Source organism: Sander vitreus, chromosome 21 (genome assembly GCF_031162955.1).
Source record: "Sander vitreus isolate 19-12246 chromosome 21, sanVit1, whole genome shotgun sequence".
NCBI lineage: Eukaryota > Metazoa > Chordata > Actinopteri > Perciformes > Percidae > Sander > Sander vitreus.
This window is the reverse complement of record NC_135875.1, coordinates 15,104,552-15,128,659: the sequence shown is the minus strand read 5'-3', so window position 1 is coordinate 15,128,659 and position 24,108 is coordinate 15,104,552. Positions and strand designations below refer to the sequence as shown.

The 24,108-nt window shown below is 41.0% G+C and overlaps 2 protein-coding genes across 3 annotated transcripts in view; one reads left to right on the top strand and one right to left on the bottom strand.

Moving 5' to 3' along the window:
• Nucleotides 1-3,265, bottom strand: part of tbc1d24 (TBC1 domain family, member 24) — a 10,512-nt gene extending 7,247 nt beyond the window's left edge. The window contains exons 1-2 of one of the 2 annotated variants that reach the window (XM_078279546.1): nucleotides 3,156-3,265; nucleotides 1-607 (exon numbers count right to left, since the gene is read on the bottom strand). The exon at nucleotides 1-607 is cut by the window's left edge and continues 504 nt beyond it. In XM_078279546.1, coding sequence (XP_078135672.1) covers nucleotides 1-482 — 482 coding nt within the window. In that variant the 5' untranslated portion in view covers nucleotides 483-607; nucleotides 3,156-3,265. Of the gene's footprint in view, nucleotides 608-2,989; nucleotides 3,127-3,155 lie in introns of those variants that run through there. The other variant, XM_078279547.1, reaches the window with a different exon arrangement.
• A 4,204-nt stretch (nucleotides 3,266-7,469) lies between these two features.
• LOC144536244 (alpha-1,6-mannosylglycoprotein 6-beta-N-acetylglucosaminyltransferase B-like) lies at nucleotides 7,470-21,951 on the top strand. Its single transcript, XM_078279276.1, has 17 exons — nucleotides 7,470-7,521; nucleotides 9,300-9,415; nucleotides 13,176-13,305; nucleotides 13,390-13,544; nucleotides 15,330-15,394; nucleotides 15,664-15,837; nucleotides 15,990-16,157; nucleotides 16,253-16,422; nucleotides 16,651-16,782; nucleotides 16,991-17,124; nucleotides 18,251-18,393; nucleotides 18,588-18,743; nucleotides 18,837-18,983; nucleotides 19,077-19,193; nucleotides 19,313-19,387; nucleotides 19,626-19,786; nucleotides 19,891-21,951. The coding sequence occupies exons 1-17, from the start codon at nucleotides 7,496-7,498 to the stop codon at nucleotides 20,087-20,089; spliced, it is 2,268 nt and encodes a 755-aa protein (XP_078135402.1). The 5' UTR covers nucleotides 7,470-7,495; the 3' UTR covers nucleotides 20,090-21,951.
• Nucleotides 21,952-24,108: the final 2,157 nt, after the last annotated feature.

Here is a 24,108-nt window from a genome sequence, read left to right as displayed (position 1 = left end):
CAGGCCAGTATGCGGCTGACATGCTCAAAACACTGAGCCTCGTCTATGCTGAAGTGCAGGAGCAATGAAGTAATAGCTGGTAGTGACGGGCAGTGGGATATATCTGGAAACTGTCCAGCTACGCAGTTGATAATCTGATGGGCTGAGGCTACTGCTTCTGCCTTCAGGCAGTACTGTGGCAGAGGACTTCCATCCACAAACTCTGGAAGTGGAATGTGGGAAGAGGGCTTCTTAGAGGCTGCATTTCCCATAATGTCGCGATATACTTCTGCATCTGGGGTCACTGTACGACAGGGAATGTTTTTGATGAGCTGCTGGTAGACTTGGGCCCGTAGTTTGTGGTTTTTGGCCCAGTAACCCTGCCGAGCCATCTGTTTGAACTCTTTCAGGTCTTTACAGTCTACCTTGGTGGGCCCATTGCTCTTGGCCAGATCCCCCATCTGGTTCCAGTCCACAAAGCTGCCATAGTCTTCTTCAGCCATGCTGCTGGAAACTTGCTGGACTGCCTGAGTGGGAAGAAAGGAGGGACGCTCCGGGGTATTGCAAACCTTCTGTCCTCCACACAGCAGATAACTAGCCTATTTTTCTTCACTGCCCATGATAGTTACTGGAAGACACAAAAGAGAGACAAAAAAAGAGATTAATGAGCATCATCATAAAAAAAGCTAGACAAATAAATAACTGTAGCAGCAACGAAGCATATAAATCCTTTCATTATCCAGTTATGTATTTTTATACTGAGCAGTATCAAATAAAGGAAGATAATCATGGACATCTTCTACAAAACCCAGGCCAGTCCTTGGAGAATTCCTCCTGTTCCTATATAACTGGGTACCTCCTTGACTAATATCAATTAGTTGAGGCGAATACAGACTTGGGATACATGTAGGCATGTTTATGCATATCTGGTGATTTGCAACAAGTTACAAGGAATGTATTGGCCACAGTAAGTCTGTACTGTAAAACAACATTATCATATTTCACCAACAGATTTATGCTCTGGTTAAGATCTACAAATGGAAAAGAGCATGTACATCATGCATTTCATCTGAAGCGAAAACAAATCAAGTAAACCCGTAGCTCGAATGGAATGCAGTATCTTAGTGATACCATATAAACAGCCACAAAACAACTTTGGATGTCCTGTTTTGCACAATATTGTAGACAGATTTAATTGGCCAGGCAAAGTTTGATATTAAAGTAATTAAACAGGGATCTCCGGTGATAAGGGGAAAAACCTAGCGCATGCTGTAAAAGTTCACTGGCAATATATTTAAAAACTGAGAATGGTTGTTTTACAACCATCAAATCATGTCACACTGTTTTTCAACAAGTCACATGACGATGTCCAACGTTCACTTGCAATATACTGAAAATTATGGTCATAAATTAATCAAATAATTTTCTTCTTCCAACAAGTCACATGGAGGTGCATACCAATACATTACTGCATGTAAAACTGGAAGTACTTATGGTTAAGTATGTTAAGAGATTAACTGTCCCACATTGAGGGTATGATAACCTCAACCTTGCCATTTTACCTTTGATACAGGATGTCATTTGTCAAAGCTAGACTTTAATCCAACAAAATACATTTAATTGGTTAAAGTCTTCTTTAACATTTCAATGAAATATTGTCAGAATCAGGCAATATACCCTCTCTGCGCATCATCCATTTTAAAAACACTTATTTAGATGAACAGAGGTCTCCTAAACCAAAGCCTTGATACCCATAGTCTTCAAAACTCAACTTGTCATGTATACATGCATAGGGAGGCATGGTAGCATTAAGGCTATTGTAACTTAAAATGATGTTGAGTAAGATGCCAAACCCTACTAGCTTTGCTGCCATCAGGTTCAACTGGTCAGGCCTTATTAAACATTAGTGCCAATAATTTAAACTGGGGCTGCTTACCCCATGATGACACATTCATTTTGCATACTGTACAGGTAGGCTTGGCATAAATAACATGGGTCCAAAGGGTATTGGAGTAGTATCCTGCCAATATGGCTTTTCTAATGTTATGAAAATTGCTCATACAGTGCCTGTCCTTATCCTGAAAAGAGGTTAGTCAACTTCACTCGCATAATGCATGTGCACAGGTCTACATACTACTGTCTGTAATAGATGAGGAATGAAAATGGGTTGGCAACTACGAACACAGTATATTTGCACTGAATAAGCACTAACAGCTCCCACCAGTGTGTTCATGCATTTTGCTCAAATCCTTTACAAAATCAGAAAATATCACAATCGTTTTCTAATGCTATAAGTCACCTATCCAAAAGATGACGTATCTGTTGCAAATTAAATTTGAATACTCAAAAGTACTTCATGAAGAACACTGACTGACATTTTAAGCCTTAAAAGAAAGCTTATCGGAGCTAGACATTTACTGTAATTGTACCTCTGGGTCGGCATGTTTAAGTAACGTTGCTGTGAGCAATCAAAGATTTCAATTCTACCTCAGAGGCTAAGCAAATGTAACTTAGATACAAATACATTGGCACATAAATGGCTAATGTCAGTGTCTGCCACCTTAACTCTGAGCTGTAGGTAACATGAGCGTAACTGCGGCTACAGTTCTGTCACCACACACTGAAATAGCAGCTGCAAATGCACGCAACGTTGCACAAACTGTATTTTCAGTCTAATAACCAAGAAACGTTAGTTAGCCAGCATAGGTGATAGTAGCCTGTGCACACGGGTCACAGGGTATTTAACATTACCGCCCGAGTAAATCTGATACACCCTTTTCCATTCAGACTTGCCAAGTTAGCATTGCTAGCGTTACCGTTAGCTAGCCGCAAGCAGCTCCTGTCAGTGCATGTAAGCAGCTAACGAAACCTTAACCAGACACACAAAACTAGCAACCGGACAACATAACACGGAATACTGACACGAAGCCATGCAAAAGTCGACACCAAAACAACCTAGTAAAATATGTTGGCTAACGTTGCTGCACCAGCTAGCATGAATGTTACCAACCACAAATTAATTTGGTCCGCAGGCTGTCTTGGAGTTTGTTGATGTGAGGAGATTGTGGAAAAGGGATGCATTTAAAACACCAAGCCGGCGACAGGAATAAGGAATAAGACCAAAGACTGGTAAGCAAATGATAAATAACTGACAAGTAAACTGACGTTATCCTTACCTGGATGTGAGATGTCTTGAGACGTGAAGTATTCATATTAAGTTGCCTTGGACATGCGCAGTGCCTACATCCTTGGTTAGGTCCCCTTCTGTGAGCGTGCTGGAGCTCCAGAGAGGGCCTCAGGTGGATTGATTAAATATAGCCTACACTGTTTACAGCCACTTCTTTGTACGCTCTGTTCAATTCACAAGAAGTTGTGAATGAAGAAACCATATTATGGGCTAATACACATACTGTAGTCATTATGTGCTACTACGTATATCAGACACATTTCCACACAGTTCCATAAATTATTATTGGAGCATTATAGAGAAAACCACAACAAATTAAAACCATTAAAAGTATGATAATGTCCTATTGTGCACCAAACACAAATATTATAGGCTATTCCAATGGTGTGGTCAGAAGCCAACGCTGCTGTGACCATGTAGAGGTTGCATAACAGATCACAGTATCTGCTTTTTCTTATTAACTTGCAGACATGCTCTGTTAAAAAAAGTGATGACACTGGAAGAGGACAGGAAGTACCCTAGCAAGGGCAACAAACCCTGCCTTTGTCCTGTATTTAAAGGAACCGTCCAAACACAACCGCCCAACACATGACAGTTATTACTGATAATTAAATTGTGGAACCATCATTGGCTCCCAGAAGAACTCAGGGTAAAATGTTGTCTGGTCTCGTCTTCTTCCTCTTAAACACGGCTGATGTTTTTCATGTCCTCATTTACTATAACCTTATTAGTACTGCAATAGGTTAGAACGACTGTGCTTGATATGCTGATGTGTGATAGAGAGTGTAGGTAATCAAATATCAGCCTTAGCCAAAGATTTAACAGCGTTTGGCTGAAAGCTGGAGTTTCCCACCCAAAATAAGAGAAATCCATCCGCATGTCAGCACCCATTAAATTGCAGAGCATTATACTTCTTCATGATATTGATTGTGTTTTGTCTCTCCTGAAGATGCAGGAGTTCCTCATAGCCAAAGTGGCGTACACAACGTCTAACTACAGCTTGTGCGGATCAATTTGGCACTAAAGTGTGAGAGCAGAGAGAAAGAAGAGAGAAACCATGTCACATCACATGAGCATGATAATCGGCAGGAACTCACTATCATTATGATTTTTTTTCACATTCCATTTGCCTGCACATTGTAAAACATAAAACATATTCAGGACCTCCAGACAGCGGGTGTATGTTGGTTATGGGAAATTGGTGTGTGCATGCATGTGTATTGTATTTGTGAGTGGGGGGTGATTTTGAAGGAAATTAAAGAAAAAACATGAGTATGAAGGATTGTCAGCGATTGTGAGTGTGTGTGTGTGTGTGAGTGAGTGTGTGAGTGTGTGTGTGTGTGTGTGTGTGTGTGTGTGTGCGAGAGAGAGAGAGAGAGAGAGAGAGTGACGGAGAGAGAGAGAGAGAGAGAGAGAGAGAGAGAGAGAGAGAGAGCGAGAGAGAGACAGATGGGTGTAAAGCCAGTAAGCCTTAAGGTCCTATAGCTTATGGAGGTTTATGCTCATCAATTCCTTCTGCTCCCACACACTGCGTGACATCACTCCAGTAACCCCACCCCACCCTCCTATCTCACATGTACACACACATGCACACACCTGTGCACATGCACACATGCACAGAGCACACACACTGTACATACACATAAGACAACAAGGAACTGCAGACCTAGCCTGTGAGATCTGAGCAACCCTGTAATTCACATGGGTTACACCAGTTCCCTTTTAAGCATGCACCATTAACAACAGGGTTTTACTCTAAACACAACATAATTAGGTACAATTAAATACTGTACAATTAAATATACCTCTGTAGCCTAGAGATATCAATTTGTGCAGGGAAAGTGAATGTGCAATTGTATTGTCTCTCAGCAATTGTCCTTGGATAAGGCACTAAGTCTGCAACTGTTCTGGTGTGCAGCTGCCAGTTGGCTAAATAAAGGTTTATCCACAAAAACTGTATGGAAGCTAATTTTGCTAATCTATTAATAATTTAAGTCTGTAAAAATGAAATCATTTGCCAGTGACAGCTTTTCAAATGTGAGGATTTGTTTGTTTTTTCTTTGTTATTATCATTGTGAATTGATTGAGCACCTTTGTGTTTTGTTGTTTACTGTTTGTCAGACAAATTAGCAAAGATTTATATAAATAAGCAAAAATGGGATGGGTGTGGCATATAATTGAGTAATTGATTAGTTTATTAATACAGCATAGAAAGATAATCAATAATTGAATAATCTTAAGTTGGAGCTCTCAAAGTCAGAGGTCCCTCTCCATAAATGGTATAAGCTGTAGAGTCTTATTGCAACTAGAGGACTTCCTGTAGCCTCAGCAGGTTTACCTCAACTGACATGGCTGGTGCTGTCAGCCAATCAGGGTTCAATGATGTGACTGCTTACTTGTTGACAGGAGTTAGGTATGGCATCTGGGCCCTTAAGTCGACTGCTTATTGTGTTCATGGCCTATTTTGTAAGAAATTGGGGCACTCCCCGTTTGTAGCATCGCTGTATGGCAGCTGATTCAGCGACATATGTGTCTCTCTCTCTATCCAAATGGGATGTTGTTAATTAGTTAAGTAGTCTGGAAACTTCTGGCATGCTGTATGGCACTGTGATCTAATTACTATTGCATGTTCGTTCTCATGATCACCCTTTTCAGAAGCAAACTCTAAATAGATCACAATACCATTTTTGTTTCTGTCATCTTTTCCTGCGAACGTATTTCAGTTTTTGTGGGGTTCATTTGCTTTGAATCATGCCTTACAGAATAATGTACGTCTCCTAAAAGCAGTCTTGACAGGAATGTATGCAGTTTTGAACTATACTATATTACAACTATACTTGGCACACATTAGAGCATGTTATGTCAATGAAAACATAAAATATATCTTAAAAATGTTTGAAAGCTTCCCAATTAAAACCCACATGAGTACTTAGAGTTGTATTTTTTTCAGTGCTTTGAGAAAACATTTGTGGTTAAGCTGCTTTTCCTTTCCTTATTCACATTAAAGTACAGGTATGGCGCCCTCTTCAGGTACCTGGGAGACTATGATGTGATCTATGGTCAACCTGGGTGGCTGCTTGTCACCAATGGTTTCCTAGTTGTGCATTACTCAATAAACCAGTATTGTGATGAAAAATAAAAAACGCTGATGCTCAGTGAAACACGTCTTTCAAAAAGGTCAGACCCTTTCATAACTTGGTATGGTTTCTCTCACACATTTACATTCTAGCACTTACAACCAAATGAAAGCCTGAAAATAAAGAAATAAAGAAATAAATTCAATAATTTCTGTCTGATTAAATTATTTGACAACTGTGTTACAACACAGTAAGTCAGAATTACAACTTAACTTAACCTTAATTGTTATCTACAAAGTTTCCACTGGGTATTTTCTTGGGTATAGCTTACAGTTGTCACTGTCATTAAATTTGTACTGTCTTTTGTCTGTATTGTGCCATTCAGTGGCAAAGGTTTGCACCATTGGAGCTATTTAAATGAGCTCCCTGCTTGAGTATCAATTCACTATCAAGGCTTAAGTCTAGCCAGCAAAACTGAAAGAAACTGTGTCACCCAATAGCGTGGGCTCCATTGTATCTATGAAAAGCCTAAGCAGCACTCTGGGTATTGTTTCTTTAAAGGGGAGTCAGGTTACCTTGACAACCACAGGATGCCTACCCATAGGCCCTGAGACAGAGAAAAGGCACAGCCAGAGAAGGAGGGAAAAAAAGCGAAAGAGACAAAAAAAAAGGAGGCAAGATATTTCCCAGCCTCAACTTTATTTTCTTTTCTTTTTTAGTTTGTGTGTTTTGAAAACAGGCTTGATGGTTGCCAGTGGGTTGGTACGGAGACCCAAGGAGGTGAGGATGTGTGTGTGTTAGTGTGTGTGTGTGTGTGTGGTTGTCCATGTGCTGGTTTGTCTTGTACGCTGAGCTGCTGACATCTCTGTATCTGTCTCACATTGACACACAACAGCAGTTTGGTTTTATTTAGTTTTAGTATTTCTGTCATTTTAATGAACATGTTTAAGACACTTACAGAAAGACCACATGCTGAAAAGCCTTTATGGCCAGTCATGGTGGTAACAGCATTACTTGAAATCTATTTATGCCTTCAGACTTTATTGATGCAATTCATGTGGAAAGTGTGACCATTCATTTGCTATATAAAGAAACTACAAGGGACCTTTAGTGCTTAAACCCAAATATGGGAGTGGAAAATGTAACAATATTTAAAATATGTTTTTCTAAAAAATACATGTTTTACTGAGCAACTTACTTTGCAATGTCCTTATTTTGACAGTGAGATCCAACATCCTGTAAACAGAGGGCCATGCATGTTGCACTGCGACCACGCAGGTAAGGCTCAGCATTGTTAGATCAGTGGCTAATTAGTGGCCAGGAAGCAGTACAAATGTACAGAAGAAAGTAACTGATGCAGTGCGCCTCATCCATGCCTGTCACTCCAGTGTACACTGACATTTTGCTTAACTTGCTGAAAGCAAAAAAAATTATTTTCATTCTCATCTTGACAGTTGATAGGTCTGAGTGGCACCTCCCAGTGACTGTTAGGCTCGTTGACAAAGCACAGCATAATTGATTATATTCATGATCACATCTTTCTTTTATGTGGAGCTGGAACCCTAGTATGTGACATCACCTACAGATATCAGGCCAACTAACCAGTATTCTGTTTTAACATGATTTCTCCTGTGCAGATTTACAGTTCTGATACTTTTCCATACTGTATATGCCCTCAACCAAAGACACATGAAGTCGTGATGAGTGCTCTGACAGCTTTGATGAAATGCAGATTGATAATATGAAATGGAAATAATTAGTTTGGATCTGAATCTGGAGCTTTACGGGCACTAGGAGAGCCTGAACTGTTTGTGCATGTACTACAGCATGTTTCTTTGGGTAAGGGCTGTTGGGTTTACTGGCCTGATAAAAGAAAAGAGTGAAGTGACTGCTCTCTCTGCCCCAGTTAAACCCAAGGCTGGGAGCCCATGTGAGCAGAAAGCAGACACATGCTATAATGGCACATCACAATTTCAATATTTGTTTTGACACACCAGGGTCCTCACGTGAAGTCATGGAACTATTTAGTTCTCCACATACTCAAGGCAAAGTCAGGCTGTACGTTTTTATTGCATCAAATCCGCTCTTAAAAATCAAATGTATAAAGTTAAAAGGAGATTTAACTAGTTGGTTATGACACATATTATTAAAAGGTGGCCTTTTATGTCATGTCCTATATGTATTTGGACATACTAAGAAAATATAAATGTGACATATCTGAAATTGTTTACTCTATTGCATATACTGCTGTGTCTGTGCTAATTAAAAATATGTATGATGCATTATACTGGGCATGTACAAAGATTGTAGCTCAACCGTTTGAGAAAATAGAAATTATAATTCGAGTAAAAAATGTATACCCACATAGGCCTATTGAGTCAGCTGTAACACCTGAAATTGAGAGTGCAAACTAGTTAGCAAGCTAGCAGGAAAGGAAAGGTTAAATTTAGCTATAGTTAGCTAAAAATAATGGATAAATAATTGATGTTGATAGCCAAAAGTAATGAATAAATAGTTCAAATAGCTATTAGATAAATATTAGTTAGATAAATGTAATGCGATAAACTGTTTAGTTAAGGTAATAGAAATGGATAAATGGTTGAAGTACTGAAGATAGTTAAAACTAATAAATTAACAGTTGAGCTAGTTAGCTAAAAGTAGCCTAACATAAACAGTTAAAACAGGTAGCTATGGATAAATGGTTGAAACAGTTAGCTAAAAGTAATTGAAAAGGGCTGAAATTGATCATATAGTCTATGAAATTGATAGATTAAAGTAATGAATACAGTTTTTAAATTGTTAGCTTAAAGTAATGGATACATACATGCTTGACATTTTTAGCTAAAAGCAATTGATAAATGCTTGACAGTTGAAGCTTCTGCAACTCCAAGTTAGAAATCGAATGCAAACTTACCCAAACAACCTAAACATTGACAGTTACAACAAAGAATTTCTAATAAGGGTAGACGGGCTTTGGTTACAATATATCCAAAACAAAAGAGGTTGGGTACTGCTGTAGCATTTCAAGAGGTTTCTCTGTGTATTGCGCCCTCTAGTGGTTGCCTGGTGCTCTGTCTGTGCCTCTCTGTGTTCACCCTGCTGCTGCAGAGCCTCTGGGTGCCACTTGAGATGACCAGGGATGAACCTGCTGGGAGATCACCTGAGGAACAAGGTAACACACGCGCACACACACACACACACACACACACACACACACACACACACACACACACACACACACACACACACACACACACACACACACACAGTTTAGCTTAGAAGTGGACTTTCGTTAGAAAAAACAGAAGCCTTACCTTTTTTACCTTTTTTTTCGACATTCATGCACTACTGATTATGAATAATGTAAATAAACACATTAAAACACATCACATAAGCTCACTCAGATGCAATGTCTTCACACTAAGCATTGAATGGGGAATCACCAGGGGATAAGACCTGACTGTCTTCCCAGTGTTAGATGAAGCTTTGTACACAGGTCGCGGTGGGTCCTCCCATGTGTCCAACAGTTGTGGGTTTGCGGCCCTGTTCAACTCTATTGTCTGACTAAACTGTTTCCCTAAAGCACGACATTTAAGGGGGTAGGAGAAAAGGTTGTTTGGACAAAAGCTTTCTTCCTGGTTTACAAGGAAGAGACAAACGTCAACAATCTCCGCCAGAGTATGTTTTGTGCTTTTTGGAAATAGACTCAGCAAGCTTCACTCTGTGTTTTAAGTGGTTCAGGAGGTCTCTAATTAATGGTCAATGTTGTATTTGTCAGGAATCTTGATTTAGTAATTTAAGAGTGTTTGCATCATTTGAATAGTTTCTGGTAATGTTTTCTTGTTCAATTAGATTCATTAAATGAAAAAGTATAATCTGTTACAGTTGATTCATGTTGAATTTGTTTTTTTGGAGGTTTTTTTGTATTCAAAAGCTACTTGTTTCCCTACTGAATTATATGGAAAGTTGCCATCTTATGAGGGTTAATAATCAAATACACAGGTTTAACTTAAAACAGAACAAACTCACATTTTTCTTGTGAAAGGCTGATCAATCCATTTCAGAATGTGATCAAATAAGAAGACTTTTTATCTAAACATCCTGTTCCTTTTCTTCTCAAATTCAAAGAAAATTGCTTTTAACAGACAATATAAACCACTGGTGCATCTCAGCCACAGACCCACAATTGCTCCGTGCTTTGAGGGACCCACCACAAGTTGTGTATAAAAGAGCCACCCAGCATTGATTGTGTTGGAAAATACCGTATACCACATGGGGGAAACTGCTGGTCAGCGTGCACAGTTAATCCAGCTCAAATTGACCAAATGTTCAGTTTGGATCAGTCGCTGCGAAACATCACCCGTCTGACCAAGTCATTAGATGTTATATTCAATCTAAAAACCTCCCTTGTTTTGATGTTATAAAAGGATATCCGAAAATAAAGTTTCGCCAACATAACTATTCTTTTTAAGAAAAGGCTTGAACAAAATGGTATGCAATGATGTTGGCTCTGACACTGAGGAAGTTTATATGAGTGGATTATTGTCATTATTATTTCATTAAACCATTGTGTTATGAACACACATAATAAGGAGCTTTGTACTGCATATTCTCCACGTGATCTGACAATGTGCAGAAACAACTTATAATATATTTTCTGCTACGTTATATGACAAGTAATGGTTGCACACACGTACCCACACACATCATTTTATTAGCTACACATACACACCTTTACGAGTTTTTAAATGATTTGTTCATATAGTTATCTCACACAACTGGCATTAAGTTGTTATAGGATCCCACCTCTTCTCTCCCATTTATCTTTCATTGCGTCTGTGCCCAAAGGGCCCCTGGGCCTGTAAGGAGTGATGTGCTGAAAGTCAGCTGAGCAAACAGAGATGGAGTGACATCACCAGTCTGGTGGATTTTACAGGTTAAAGCTCTTTATCCAAGGAGATCCTTACTCTGACCTCAAATCAACCCTAACATCACCAGCACCCCAATATAACACTCAGTATTTCTCATTCACTGCCAGCACACACACATTTAACAGTCCTCCTTGCATAGAGATGTTTCAATGAAGACAGCCTTGATCTGACATCTCAAATATCTTATTTAAGCCCCTCCAGCAGGCTTTTACAAGGCACATTTACTGTTTTTACAGTTATGGTACAGTATGTCTGGTAACTACAGTAGAATGTCTGGAGGCTATGTGGCTAACAGAGTGCTTAACTGTGAACACCACTACTTCAGGTCAAACACTTTACACCAGACACCCTATTAGAGCAAACACAAGAGGTACTGTAGAGTTTTCATTTAACATTGTTTGTGAAAAATGTATCATATATTGACACTGTAACCCACAATGTATGGCCTTACAGCAAAATGTATTTTTTTGACAGTGGGTCTGAATGTTGGAATTCCTTTTTTTTTAATACACTTAAGAAAGTTACGAATCAGAATCAGAAAGGGTTTTATTGCCAAGTACGTTTTTTAACACATACAAGGAATTTGTTTTGGTGTTGTTGGTGCACGTCACACATTCTATAAATGGAACATTAAACAATATAAGTATAGGTATAAACAATATAAGTATAAGTATATGTACACAGTATGTATTAAATTAAAAATAAAGATAGAAATAAAAAAAGCATTACAGCAGAGAGAGTACAGTACAGTCAGGGTGGTTTCCGGGCCTTGTTAATAAGGCTAGTGGTGGATGGGAAAAAACTATTCATGTGGCGTGAGATTTTGGTCCTGATGGACCTCAGCCTCCTGCCAGAGGGCAGGGACTCAAAGAGTTTGTGGCCGGGGTGGGAGGGATCGGCCACAATTTTTCCTGGTGGTGTATAGGTCCTGGAGTGGTGGCAGATTGCAGCCAATCAGCTTCCTTAAGGGACCTTTAAGGAGGGCATTGGTGGGGGGGCCCAGGACCCTGCTGAGGTGGGGGAGGTGGAGGTGATACACTGTAGCTGGAGCTGTGGGGAGGTGTCGTGGTGGATGGTTTCAGGACTTTCAAATCGACAGTAGAACTCGTTCAGGTTGTTGGCTAGGTGTCGGTCGTTGAAGGAGTGGGGGCCTTTAGGCTTGGCAATGGTTCCCAACCTGGGGGTCAGAACCCCCCTAAGGGGCTCCAAGATAAATCTTAAGGGATAAAATTTGATTAAAGAAATATGAACGAAAAATATTTCTGTTACACAAACTGATGTTTTATTTATTTAAAATTGTCATTTTGTCTCTCCTTGGAAAATATTGTACATGTTTACCTTTTTAGGCCTCTAAAAACTGGAAAAACTGAACTGCTTACGACTCATTTCTGCATCAAGTGTGTGACAAGAGGTTGCAAAGAGATGTTGCATTGTTTTAAGGACAAAAAGTTGGGTGCAATGCACAACACCTGAATAAAATCAATGTAAATGTGCTGTTTGTGATTAGCTTGAGGTTAGCAATTTGATCTTAGAGCTACCTTCTGCCATGAAGGTGTCTGTGGAAACAATCACAAAACTATGCATACAGTATATGAGTGTATAGGCCTGCGTGTGTGTGTGTGTGTGTGTGTGTGTGTGTGTGTGTGTGTGTGTATCTATGTGTGTGTGTGTGTGCATGTGCGTGCTCCAGTTACACTAACATTTTGACATCTCTATCTGTCATAAAAGAGTCTTTCAGGAAAATCCCTTTCTGTAAAAAAAGACTAGATGCCATTACCCCCCTACATGGAACATGAATATACACATAGCCATAATTGCTGCTTCGTTTGCAGCAGATCAGGTTAAGGAAATAGCATTACATAACCCTGCTGTTTCATGATACACAGAACAAGATTTGCCATGACATAATGCATGGTATTACTACTTAAACATTACGATAAAGGGTAGCATATGATACTGTACATAAATGACCTGCCATGTTGTATATACTTTATGTCACAGGTCAGCGTGGGCTCGGCTTTCGCAGGCTGGCTCTTCGCTTGGAGGCTTTGAGTACTCAGGTGCAGAGACTGAGCAGAGAGAGAGATGTCACCCAGCTGACCAGAGATGATATCAGTCTGTTGCTGCAGAGGTAATCAACAACATCAGTAGTAAACAGAATAAAGCTTATTGTTGTTGTTCATTCAGTGTGGTTACATGTGGGTTTGTTTTCCAGCTTTAGAAAGGACCAGCAAGGCTTAGCCCGTTTGGTGGAGAGGGAGCTGAAGAGAGTGTCTCAGAGGCTTGACCAGCTCAGCCGTCATCAGCACCATCACCATCCCCATCAGTCTCACACACCATCCCCAAATGATGACCTCAGACTACACACAGGTTATAGATTTGTTAGATTAGAACTTAATATTTGAACTGTTATAAATACAAAAAGAAAAATATTATTTGTTGAACTATGAAGCCTTTTGCAAAAAAAAGCATAATTTTTTTTATATCATTATGATTGAAATGATTGAATCAGAAAACTTTTCATAGAGAATTACTGCTTTATGGTATGTAGGAAGCTGAAAGGATAAGACAGGCAAGTGATCTGCTGTCTGTGCGCCCACTTTACTCTGGATAAAGAGTTTAGGAGACAGTTTTGTATCTTACTTTTTAGTTTGGATTTGTCATGTCCTGTGGGTGGACAAGTTCATACCCCAAAACTGAATTTGATTTGAGCAGATAGGGAGGATCTATGGGGTTTAGATTAGTCTGACTTGGTCCCCACAGTGAGATGTGTGTGTGTATTGGGCTATTACATACAAATCTAGCCTAACCTAGCTTTAATTTTACGATGCACTTTGCTAAAAGCAGTTCATTGTCCAAGCTAAAACAGACATTTTGGGGTTTGTTCCAGTTATAATATACCATAACATTCTGGCTACACCAAATAAATACACTCCCCCCCCTTCTTGCATGTTGCCAGCTTCAATAATTGCAAGCTCTTCTGTGGTTTACTGCAGTGGTAGTGTGATACTCCGAGCCAAATGCACGGTTCATAGCCTCAATAGAGGTTAACCACACAGTGAAATTAACAAGCTGTGATAATGGAGGGTGTGAATAGGGGGGGTTAAAGGGCAGTGGGTGCAGGTGGTTATGGGGGATGAAGTCCTTGAATAGAAGTTTAACAAGTCCCACAGAGCCAGTGCTGATCAACTGGCCGTGGGGAGGAAAAAAAGCTTACATCTACACTACGACCCTCCCGAGACGTGTCAGGTGAGAGTCGGGTTACGCACCCCGGTTGGCACGCAAGGGGTTTTGTGTGTGTGTGTGTGTGTGTGTGTGTGTGTGTGTGTGGGCAGTGGGGATGAGTGGCTACATGCTCACCTCCCTTCCAGAAAAAGGGAATCCATATAACTGGGGCCACACAGACACCATACCGTGCATATGTGAGGGTACACACTTGTCGACATGCACACATGTACACACATGCCACCCGTATGCACACAAAAAAACACTTCCCCAACAGCACTAGCCTATTTTCCCCTTACCCTCCTCCTCCTCACATTACCTCACACCCATAAAATAAGACTGAATTACCCAGGAGTCCTTTCACCAACTTGTCTACTCATACTCTTGTTTTTGCAGAGGGAGCACTTTTTTTTCTTTCTTTGCTGTGCTCCTATAGCATATCACTGTTTTTAGGCTTTCACACCTCGGCTATGCCTACAGGTTTTCTTATCTTTTTTTCTCTCTCTTTTACTACTTTGTTTTACATAGTTAAAGACTGTGTTTTTTGGCAAGGGCTAGCATTGTAAAAAAGGGTCTGTTCAGTAGGAGGCAGGTGGGTCAGGTGCGTGTGAGTGTGTGTGTTCATTTCAGTTGATTGACATTGGCTAGAGATGGTGGGGGGCTTACGGGAAAGGGCCTCTGAGAACACACTGCCTGTACTCTAATGCCTCTTACACGCATGGCAGCACACCTACATCGTGCCGATTGCTGCTATTCATTGTGAACATTTCAGTCAAGAGGCTGTATATCAAAGTTATTATCCACTGTTCTTCATTACCCACGTTGAGTCAACTCCACAATGTGCTTTTTGTTACTGGATTGTGGAATAATGATGCATTCAAAATGGCCACATAAAGAAAAATGGTGTGACAGTTAATATCTTACCCATAGGGCCCGATGAGAAGTGTGAGGTGCCAATGGATCGCGCGTATCCGGTGTGTGCGGAGAAAGTGGAGGTGAGAAAGTGGAAATATATGTGGTAGCATGAACTTAATCTGTGTGTGCACTGCTATAGTTGTATTGAAGTACTGTAGGTCCTCGACTAAAAAGTTTATGTTTGATATTTAATTTCCAGTATATGAGCTGAATATACCATTTTAAAATAATAGGTATCACAATATAGCATGTATATATCAGCAAATGTATATATCATTTTTATTTATACTGTACATCACCAATATTGTGCCTTGTTACTTTGCCTGATTAACACCTGTCTCTCTGGCAGTTCCTGCGGACCCGTTGGCAGTCAGACCCCTGTTATGCCTTTTATGGGGTGGATGGTACCACCTGCTCCATATTGACATACCTTAGCCAAATAGAGGACTTTTGTCCCCCTCGTCTTGGAAGAAACCACTCTGCGCTGCCATGGCACCAGAAACCTCACTCCTACACAGAGAAGGTACAAACACATAATTTTCATTCCATTGAGTAACACGGTACTATGAAAGTAGAATGATTAAGCTCATGATCTACTCTACTAAAACACTATCATTTCTATCAGATGTACATGCTTTGCACTACCTTACTGTTTCACAATATGATTGTACACAGGCTGAGATACGTACAACTCTGAGCCCACTGCATGGGGTCATCAGCAACAACAGTGGTGCTGCCGTAAACTTCATCAGGTCCAGAGTGGAAAGGCTGTCTAAACGGTGGATACAGGCTGCTCTGAGGATGAGGCAGAGCAGCAACAAGACAGCCTCGACCCAGATGAGGGTATAACCAGCAAGACAACTCTGCCAAGCATAATTCTGTTTCGTTTTCAGATTTTCAAGTTAATGTCTGGAATTACCCCAACACCCATGCTCTAGGTGCTGCTTTATCCCGGGGCCCTGGCTGGGAGTGTTGGCCAGCGTTTTGAGGCCCTGGTGGAGAGAGGGGGTCCTCTAGGGGAGCTGGTCCAGTGGGCCGACCTCAGCGCCTGTCTGACAATCCTGGGCCACAACCTAACCTTCAGCACCTCACAGCAACAACTCCACAGGTTGGCACCACTGTCATATTCTTTTTTACCTGACACAAAATATTATGTGTATTTGGAATGTACTGATTACATATATGAACAGACGTACTTTAGTAGTTAACCGGATTGACAATTTGTATTCATAGTTGTCTGGTCTATGATAACGTACTGATGAGAGAGGCAAAAGATCATTGCTGAATGATGCTGAGCGATTAGTGGTGTGATGTGTGTTTATTGTGATTGGTCCAGCCTGGTAGGTGCTGCGCCAGGCCGAGGCAGTTGTCCAATCCAGAGGCCTCTGACCTATGACCTCATCTACACTGACTACCATGGTCTTGCTCATCTTCAAGGCGCCATGGGACTGGCTTTCCTGCATTACCAGTACGACCACATAACCACCAAATACATAATTATGTTTCTAGTATATCAGTAGGCCTACTTCTCGCTTCTCTGAATAAGACTGCATCTTTATTGTACATTGAAACAGTTTAAAAAAAATAGTAATGAGCTATAAGTGTGTTTAATGGCCTTTGGGATCAAGACCTTTAATGTATTGGTAGATTTTGTGATTTCTTTTAAATCATTCTAGGTGTCGCTTCAGAATCCTGGACTCTTTTGGCACTGAACCAGCCTTTAACTCGGGGAGTTATGCGCATAGTCATGGATATAAAACACTGTGGGGCAGCTGGGGTCTGCAACCTCTGCAGTACATGACCATGTTCCGTAAGTCGGTGTATTTGTGTGTGTGTGTGTGTGGAGGGGGGGACGTCTGTAATTATGCAAACATGTGACATGAGTGAAACCACATCTGTGACACCGTATTATGGCAACTCAGTACAGTACATTGATTCAGAAATGCACTACCCAACTCAACACACATTTACAGACATATTTATATCTTGCTGCTGCAGCACTGATCCTTCACATACACCCCTCTGAGCGTCTTCACACAGTGGGAGGATTAATAGCTGAGGTTAAATAAACTTGGTGCCCAGACAGAGCTTTCATTCCAACACCTCTCCCTGTCATCTTTCCCACCCTGCCGGGAGATGGAGACAAGCTGGCCGCACTGGGCTGAGAGCCACTCTCCATGCCTCAGGCTGGAACACTGTTTATTTGTCCTGCTGAGGGGGAGACAGGGATGGATGTTAGCAGATGGTGGGGAAGGGGCAGAAAGAGAGAAACAAAGACACAGGAAGTAGCAAGAAAAGAAGGAAGCTTGAGAAAATAACGGGCGTGTGTTTATGCTTCTGTTTTGAAATGGGGGAGAGGAAGATTGTCCATAGAAGGATGCTCAACAGACAAGCAGACGAAGCAGAACTGTAAACAGGCAGAGAGAACCCTGAAACCAAGAAACAAAACTTCATTCCTTCACAGCTTGCTGTCAAAACCCCTGCATGTTGCATGATCTTGATCATATCAGTGTGCTGTTGGCATATCTCTCCTAATCTGATAGGTGAGCCTAAACAGGTGTAAGAGACAGGGACATGATGTGCTGTTGTATGGCTGAATCAGGGGAGATTTGGCAAAAAGTCTCATAAACAATTACCTTGAGACCGGAGAGAATGACACACACGCACACCTTTGCTGGCACATTCCTAGTAAAGTAAATACTCATCTTTCACACCTTCTTCAGTGTGTCGGAGGGCAGCAGGGTGGCAGCTGCCTATCCAAACAGCCAGATGTTAACCTCTCATATATGTCCAGTTCTCATTTCCTTTAACAGCTGATTTTTACTCCACAATGTGTTTTTCCTCTCTCACAGATTTTGAATCTCAACTGTTACTCACCTTTAATATTCCTGGCCCGTGTTGTCAGTAATGCCTGCTCTGTGATCTGTCATGTCCAGCTCATACTCCTGATAACTCCTTCCTGGGCTTTGTGAGCGAGGAGACAGCGAGGGACGAGGCGAGGGAGGAAGAGCTGGAGCCAGACACCTACAGGAAAGATAGGATAGCAGTTGTTTACGGCAAACAGGACTACATGTGGCAGGTATAATGACCAAAAGATTAAAGCATATGTATGTGAAAAGGCTGTGAGTTAGCAAGAAACATGTCAAGAAGTCAGCTAATACACAACTTTACATGATAGTGAAGATTTTACAAAGACATCTTTAGTGTTTCTGTACATGCTGATCTTAAGATACTCTCTGGCCTGTATGTTTCTGTATTATGTGTATATACCAGGGCAAATCTGAGTATGTGGAGGTGATCAGTGAAGAGCTGGAGACCCACGCTACAGTCTACCAGCCTCCAGGACTCGCCTCTAATCTGCCCAGCTTCATCAGAAACCACGGCCTGCTGACTCAGGAACACTTCCTACGACTTCTCCGGAGAGCCAAGGTTAGATCCGCGAATCTGGATCTTTTAAGTGCATCTTTTGATTATCACTGAGATTTTGACATGATCATGTCACCTCTGTTGCTTCCCTCTCAGGTGTTTGTAGGTCTTGGGTTCCCCTATGAGGGTCCAGCTCCCATTGAGGCAATAGCACTGGGCTGTGTCTTCCTTCAGCCACGATTTGACCCACCACACTCATCAGACAACAATGACTTCTACAAAGGCAAGCCCACCACAAGACAGGTAGGTAACTCCTCAAACTAAGAGATGTAATTGAATATAAATATTATACACCGATTTTTAGATCTAAAGACAAGAAATAACTTTGGACCACAGATCTCCTCCCAGCACCCTTATGTTGAGAAATTCATCGGCAAACCCCACGTGTGGACTGTAGATGTGACCAACAAGACTGATGTACGGGAGGCTGTCAGAGCCATTCTTCGCACAGAGGTGGTGACCAGAAAACAAGCAGTTATACTGTATATAAATGTACATGCATATAGACTGTATGGCCCTATACATTTCAGGTACAGTAGCGCTGAATAAAAGCTTGTGTATTTTTTTTGCAGTTGAAGCCTTTCACTCCTCGAGAGTTCACATGCGAGGGAATGCTGGAGAGGGTTCGCAGTTATATCGCTCACCAGGTACAGAGATGTAGCCACGTAGGATAGACCTGTTTCAGTATTTTTTTGGTGTTCTGTTAGACTCCTGACGTGGCCTGACCTTAATATCTAAAATAAGGGAATTTCGTGGTCGTGGTGGAATGAGAGGTTTTGTGACATATGATAGTCTACAAGATGTTTTTTTAAAGGCTGTATTCTTCAGATAAAAGAGAAACCTTTCAGTTTGGTCGTCAGCTTTCTTTCTCTTAAATCCCTCCAGAATTTTTGCAGTAAATCTGTCCCTACATGGCCACCAGAAAGCACTCTAAGGGTGCACCTGGGTCCGCTGGGTCATTCATGTGTCAGTGTGTGTCGACGGTCCTCCCTAGTGTGTGAGCCTGCTCTGTTTCCCAACCTAAACAGTCCTGCTGCATTCGCCAGGTGAGAAATCAGCAGGTGAACACTGTTCAGGTGTGGGGAAAGACACATGCCATTTGTGCCGTATGCAGCTGAAAATAAATACACTTTCATTTTTCATTTTGTAGACTCGGGATAGGCTGCTCCAACATGGAGCAGGAAGTCAACCACCTGTTTCCTTCCTACAGCCCTTGGGGTCGACACTGTGGTCTTCAGCAGGAGCCTCTGCTGTTCAGTTGTGCCGGTTCCGACCCCTCTTACCGCAGACTGTGTCCCTGCAGAGCTCACCTACCTGGACAGGTGGCACTGTGCCCCGACTGCCTCTAAACAACACTGTGAGAGAACTCAGGAAATAGGGGGAAAGGGAAGATGAAAAAGGTAATACGATGAAGGCAGCACCAAAGAGCCATCTGCAATACATACAGATGAAGAATTGATCTCGACCAAAGAGAGCTGGCTGTCCTGCCAATGCTATTGAAAGCTTTGTGGTCTACACGCCAAGGTTGAAAGATAGTAGATAGAGTATCTGTTTTATTAATTTGTGCACATTGATATAACTTGAATAATCTCAGTCAGCATACCTGGCATTTAGTTAGTTTTTCCACTACAATTGTACTTATGTTGTGCCAAGTGGGTACAGTTTACTTATGTAAAAATTCAAATATGACAGGGTGCATCCACTTTCTAGATTTGTCCAATGCGATTGTTATGGACAGTACTTTTTGTTTAGTTTTTTCATGACAGTCATTACTCAGGTACCAAAAATGAATGATTGTCATTTCATAAGTGTTTTAAGTGTTAAATGCAGAATGAAATCCCTCTTGTTTTTGTAGCTTTTCGTTGATCCCTTAAGCAAAACAGTCTTTAAAAGAAAGGCAAGATTCACTTTAGGAAAAAGGTGTACTTAAATATAAGTGAGAAGTGGCACTTATGACACTAAAGCCATTTCATTCTCTTCTTTCGCTTCAGATCATATGCGGTACAGTGCACTTCAATATCTAATCATTCATTTGCTTGCAGTAATGTATCACACCAGTCAGCGTTGCATGGGATTACCGCTCATGTAACCCCTCAATGCATTGCTGGCTGCAAATATTAGCCCGGGCCTCGGAGGAGAGCGGGTGACAGCCTAAGTGATGAGGCTCATTATCTCAGTGAATCATGGATAACCTCAGGATGCCTTTGGGAGGTCACAGCCATATGACCATGATTATACTGTCATATAAACCATTGGTTCCCAACCGTCTTTGACTTAGGAAACCCCCTTAGCTCTGTTTAAACCCAAGCCCCCTGCCAGTATAGGCAGAACCTCATTGTTTGTCTTTCAAACACATATTTTGCGTCATTTAGACCAGGAAAAAAGTCACTGAAGGCAGGATTAATTATGTTTTCTTGAGTTATTTTAATAGAAATTAGGATTTTGATCATAACAGATGACTCATTTTGCGTTCTTGCATTTGCGCCAATATTATTCCTTAACTGCCTCATGACCTACAGATACTTAAAGCCCCCCCCAATGGTATTTTGCACCCCAGGTTGATATGAACAAACATGGACATTTTACATACAGCATATACAGTGATTTAGTTACATGACACAGACAAAGAGAGGTTTTAAGCCTGAATGTTTCCATTTCAGAAGCCTCAGATGGTCACACAGACTTATCCCATCATCCTGTCTGCTAAACAGCTTGTGAAAGAAACAAATGATAACAACTAAAGGCCAAACTACAGCCCACAGCCTGTGTTGTAAGTGATGGGGTGCTGGATTAACATGGCGCAGCTGTTAGCAAAGATGGCTCCAACAATGGCAACAAGCTGCTATTTTGAACCGGGTCGATGTGAGGTTTTTCTTGGCAAGGACACACTAATGAATGTTAGTTCAATGTTATGTTAATTGGCAGAACAAGAGACCTTTTACGCCTGCTACACTTCATGTGACCAGAACATATTGACACTCAGGGATCAGACTGCTCAGGGCTGTGACGACAGGACTGGTCGAATATGTTATTGACCAGTAAATGCCAGTGAAACGGTCCATGAAAATAACATTTGGGATGACTTTGGTGAATTCATTTGGACCTGTCGAATGTGACTTTTACTTAATTAGCTGAACGGTCCAAAGATAATGGAAAGGAACTTGTGTTTATGTCAGAAGGCTGTTTGGATTGAAGGAAAATAAAAGTTGCTTTTGACTCAGAGGGAGGACTCTGAAGCTAATTTTTGGAAAGTGATGTGTCATTTCTGGATGAGTCATGGTAATTCATATCATTTACATGTGTTATGGCATATAAAAGCTGTCACTCACCTCCCAGGGGGCTGATAGCAGAGGGTTCAAACTAAGGCTTCAAAAACAGCACAGAGTAGAGCAAATGCGTAGATGTGGATAGACAAAGGTTTTAGTGTTCCACACGGCTGCCTACTGACCTCATAATGAATGGGAATGTATGAGAGTGTAAAACTGACAAAGTACATATGTTTGTCAGAAACCCATTAGATAGATAGATAGATAGATAGACAGATAGATAGATAGATAGATAGATAGATAGATAGATAGATAGATCGATCGTCTGGACCAAAGTGATGGAACCGACAGATTGACATTGCCATCCATTTAGACCCATGCCACTAGCATGCCTGAAAATACTGAACTCGGTACTTGTATGCCACCTCTGCATGTTGAAATAATGATTAGACTGTTAGAAAACAAGGGATGATTGATGGAGGAGGAAAAAAAAGAGACTCAAAACCCTTGAGAAACCAAGAGAGGAAACATGAACCTGTGTCAGGGTCAGCCAGGCATCATGGAACGTTCATGCTCCACTAGACGTTCAATAATGTTTGTCTGAGTGACTTTTAATTTTACATGAGAGACAGGAACTCTTTTGGCCACATAGGGACTCTTTCTCCTATACCTTTTAACTGTGGAATGTGGTGGCAAATCACACTTCACTGCCAAGAAAAATGAGAGATCTTACAGAAGAAAGCAATACAGGAGAGTTTCACTTAAACTCGAACTTTCAATCTGTGTCACGTCCGTCGTTTTATATGAAAGATAAAGATTTATTTTGAGAAACCTCATGCTATAGAGAAGTGAGATTTTTCAGACTGTATTGTTATTTCACATACATTACTGATTTACTTGTTGTTGGGATGTCAAATCACACAAACACAGTTTACATTTGTCCATAACTATTAGGAACAAGTTACATAACCAGAGGACTATTATAGCTACAACTCATCTGTCTTTTTCTTCCTGAGAGTTACTGGAAGATGTTGTAACCACCCAAATTTGTAGTTACTGCTGTATTATATTTATATGACTGTTTACTATCCATAACATTGTTTAAGCTGTATCTTCAAGTGTTTCCCAATGTACTTCTTGTGTTCAATCAAACACCACTTCGGATTGAGTGAATGCCCCCTTTTTTCTCATTTTATTTAGTCTCCTGGCTGCTTTTTTCTTGCTTTAAAAAGGTCCCATATAAATACTGTGAAAGAATCAAAATGCTAACTCCACAGAGAAATGCACACAGCTCGTATTTCAGAAACGGTGCAGTACTAGTTGCAAAGTATGGACTTTAAAATGAGCATGAAATGGGACCTTTAACACTTTTCTTCATGATTTTTACTCTTAGTCTCATTTTTTCCTACTGCATATTTATCCATGTTATATTACCATGTGATAATCAGATTAATAATCTTGATATTAACAATTCCTTTTGCCAATGTCCGATGCAGAGATGCTCACAAGTCTCTGAGAGAGTCCAAGTCAAGTCTCAAGTCTCTGAGCTAGAGTCCAAGTCAAGTCTCAAGTCTCTGAACTAGAGTCCAAGTTAAGTATCAAGTCTCTCTTATAATGAGTGTTGTATCACCTGCTGCGTTCCATCCAGGCTGCTTAGAACACTGCATAGCTATATATAAAAACGCTCATTCAACTTTTCATAACATCTAGCGAACGTCAGTTGGAGTTAACCTCCCGTAGGTCGTAACTAAAGCAAGAAGCAAGCTAACGTTAGATGGTCAATGCTGAGCTAAACATGTTTGCTAACCTATCAGGGTGCGGTTTCGGGTGCCTGATAAAATGAGATGTGGTTGAGCCAGAATCCTTTATCTTGAAACCACATATTTTGCATTTAGCGCTTGTTTTGTTTGTTTTTTTGTGGCATTTTAGGCCTTTATTTTTGACAGGACAGCCTAGACTTGAAAGGGGAGAGAGAGGGGGAACGACACGCAGCAAAGGGCCGTAGGTCGGAACCAAACCCGCGGCCGCTGCGTCGAGGACTAAGCCTCTGCACATGGACGCGTGCTCCACCAGGTGAGCCATCAAGGCACCCGTTGTATGAA

Coding starts and splice junctions, on each gene's coding strand:
- LOC144536244 (XM_078279276.1), top strand. CDS start 7,496: ATGCATGTTGCACTGCGACCACGCAG. Junction 19,194..19,312: donor GAGCCATTCTTCGCACAGAG/GTGGTGACCAGA, acceptor TTTTTTTTGCAG/TTGAAGCCTTTCACTCCTCG. Junction 19,787..19,890: donor AGTCCTGCTGCATTCGCCAG/GTGAGAAATCAG, acceptor TTCATTTTGTAG/ACTCGGGATAGGCTGCTCCA.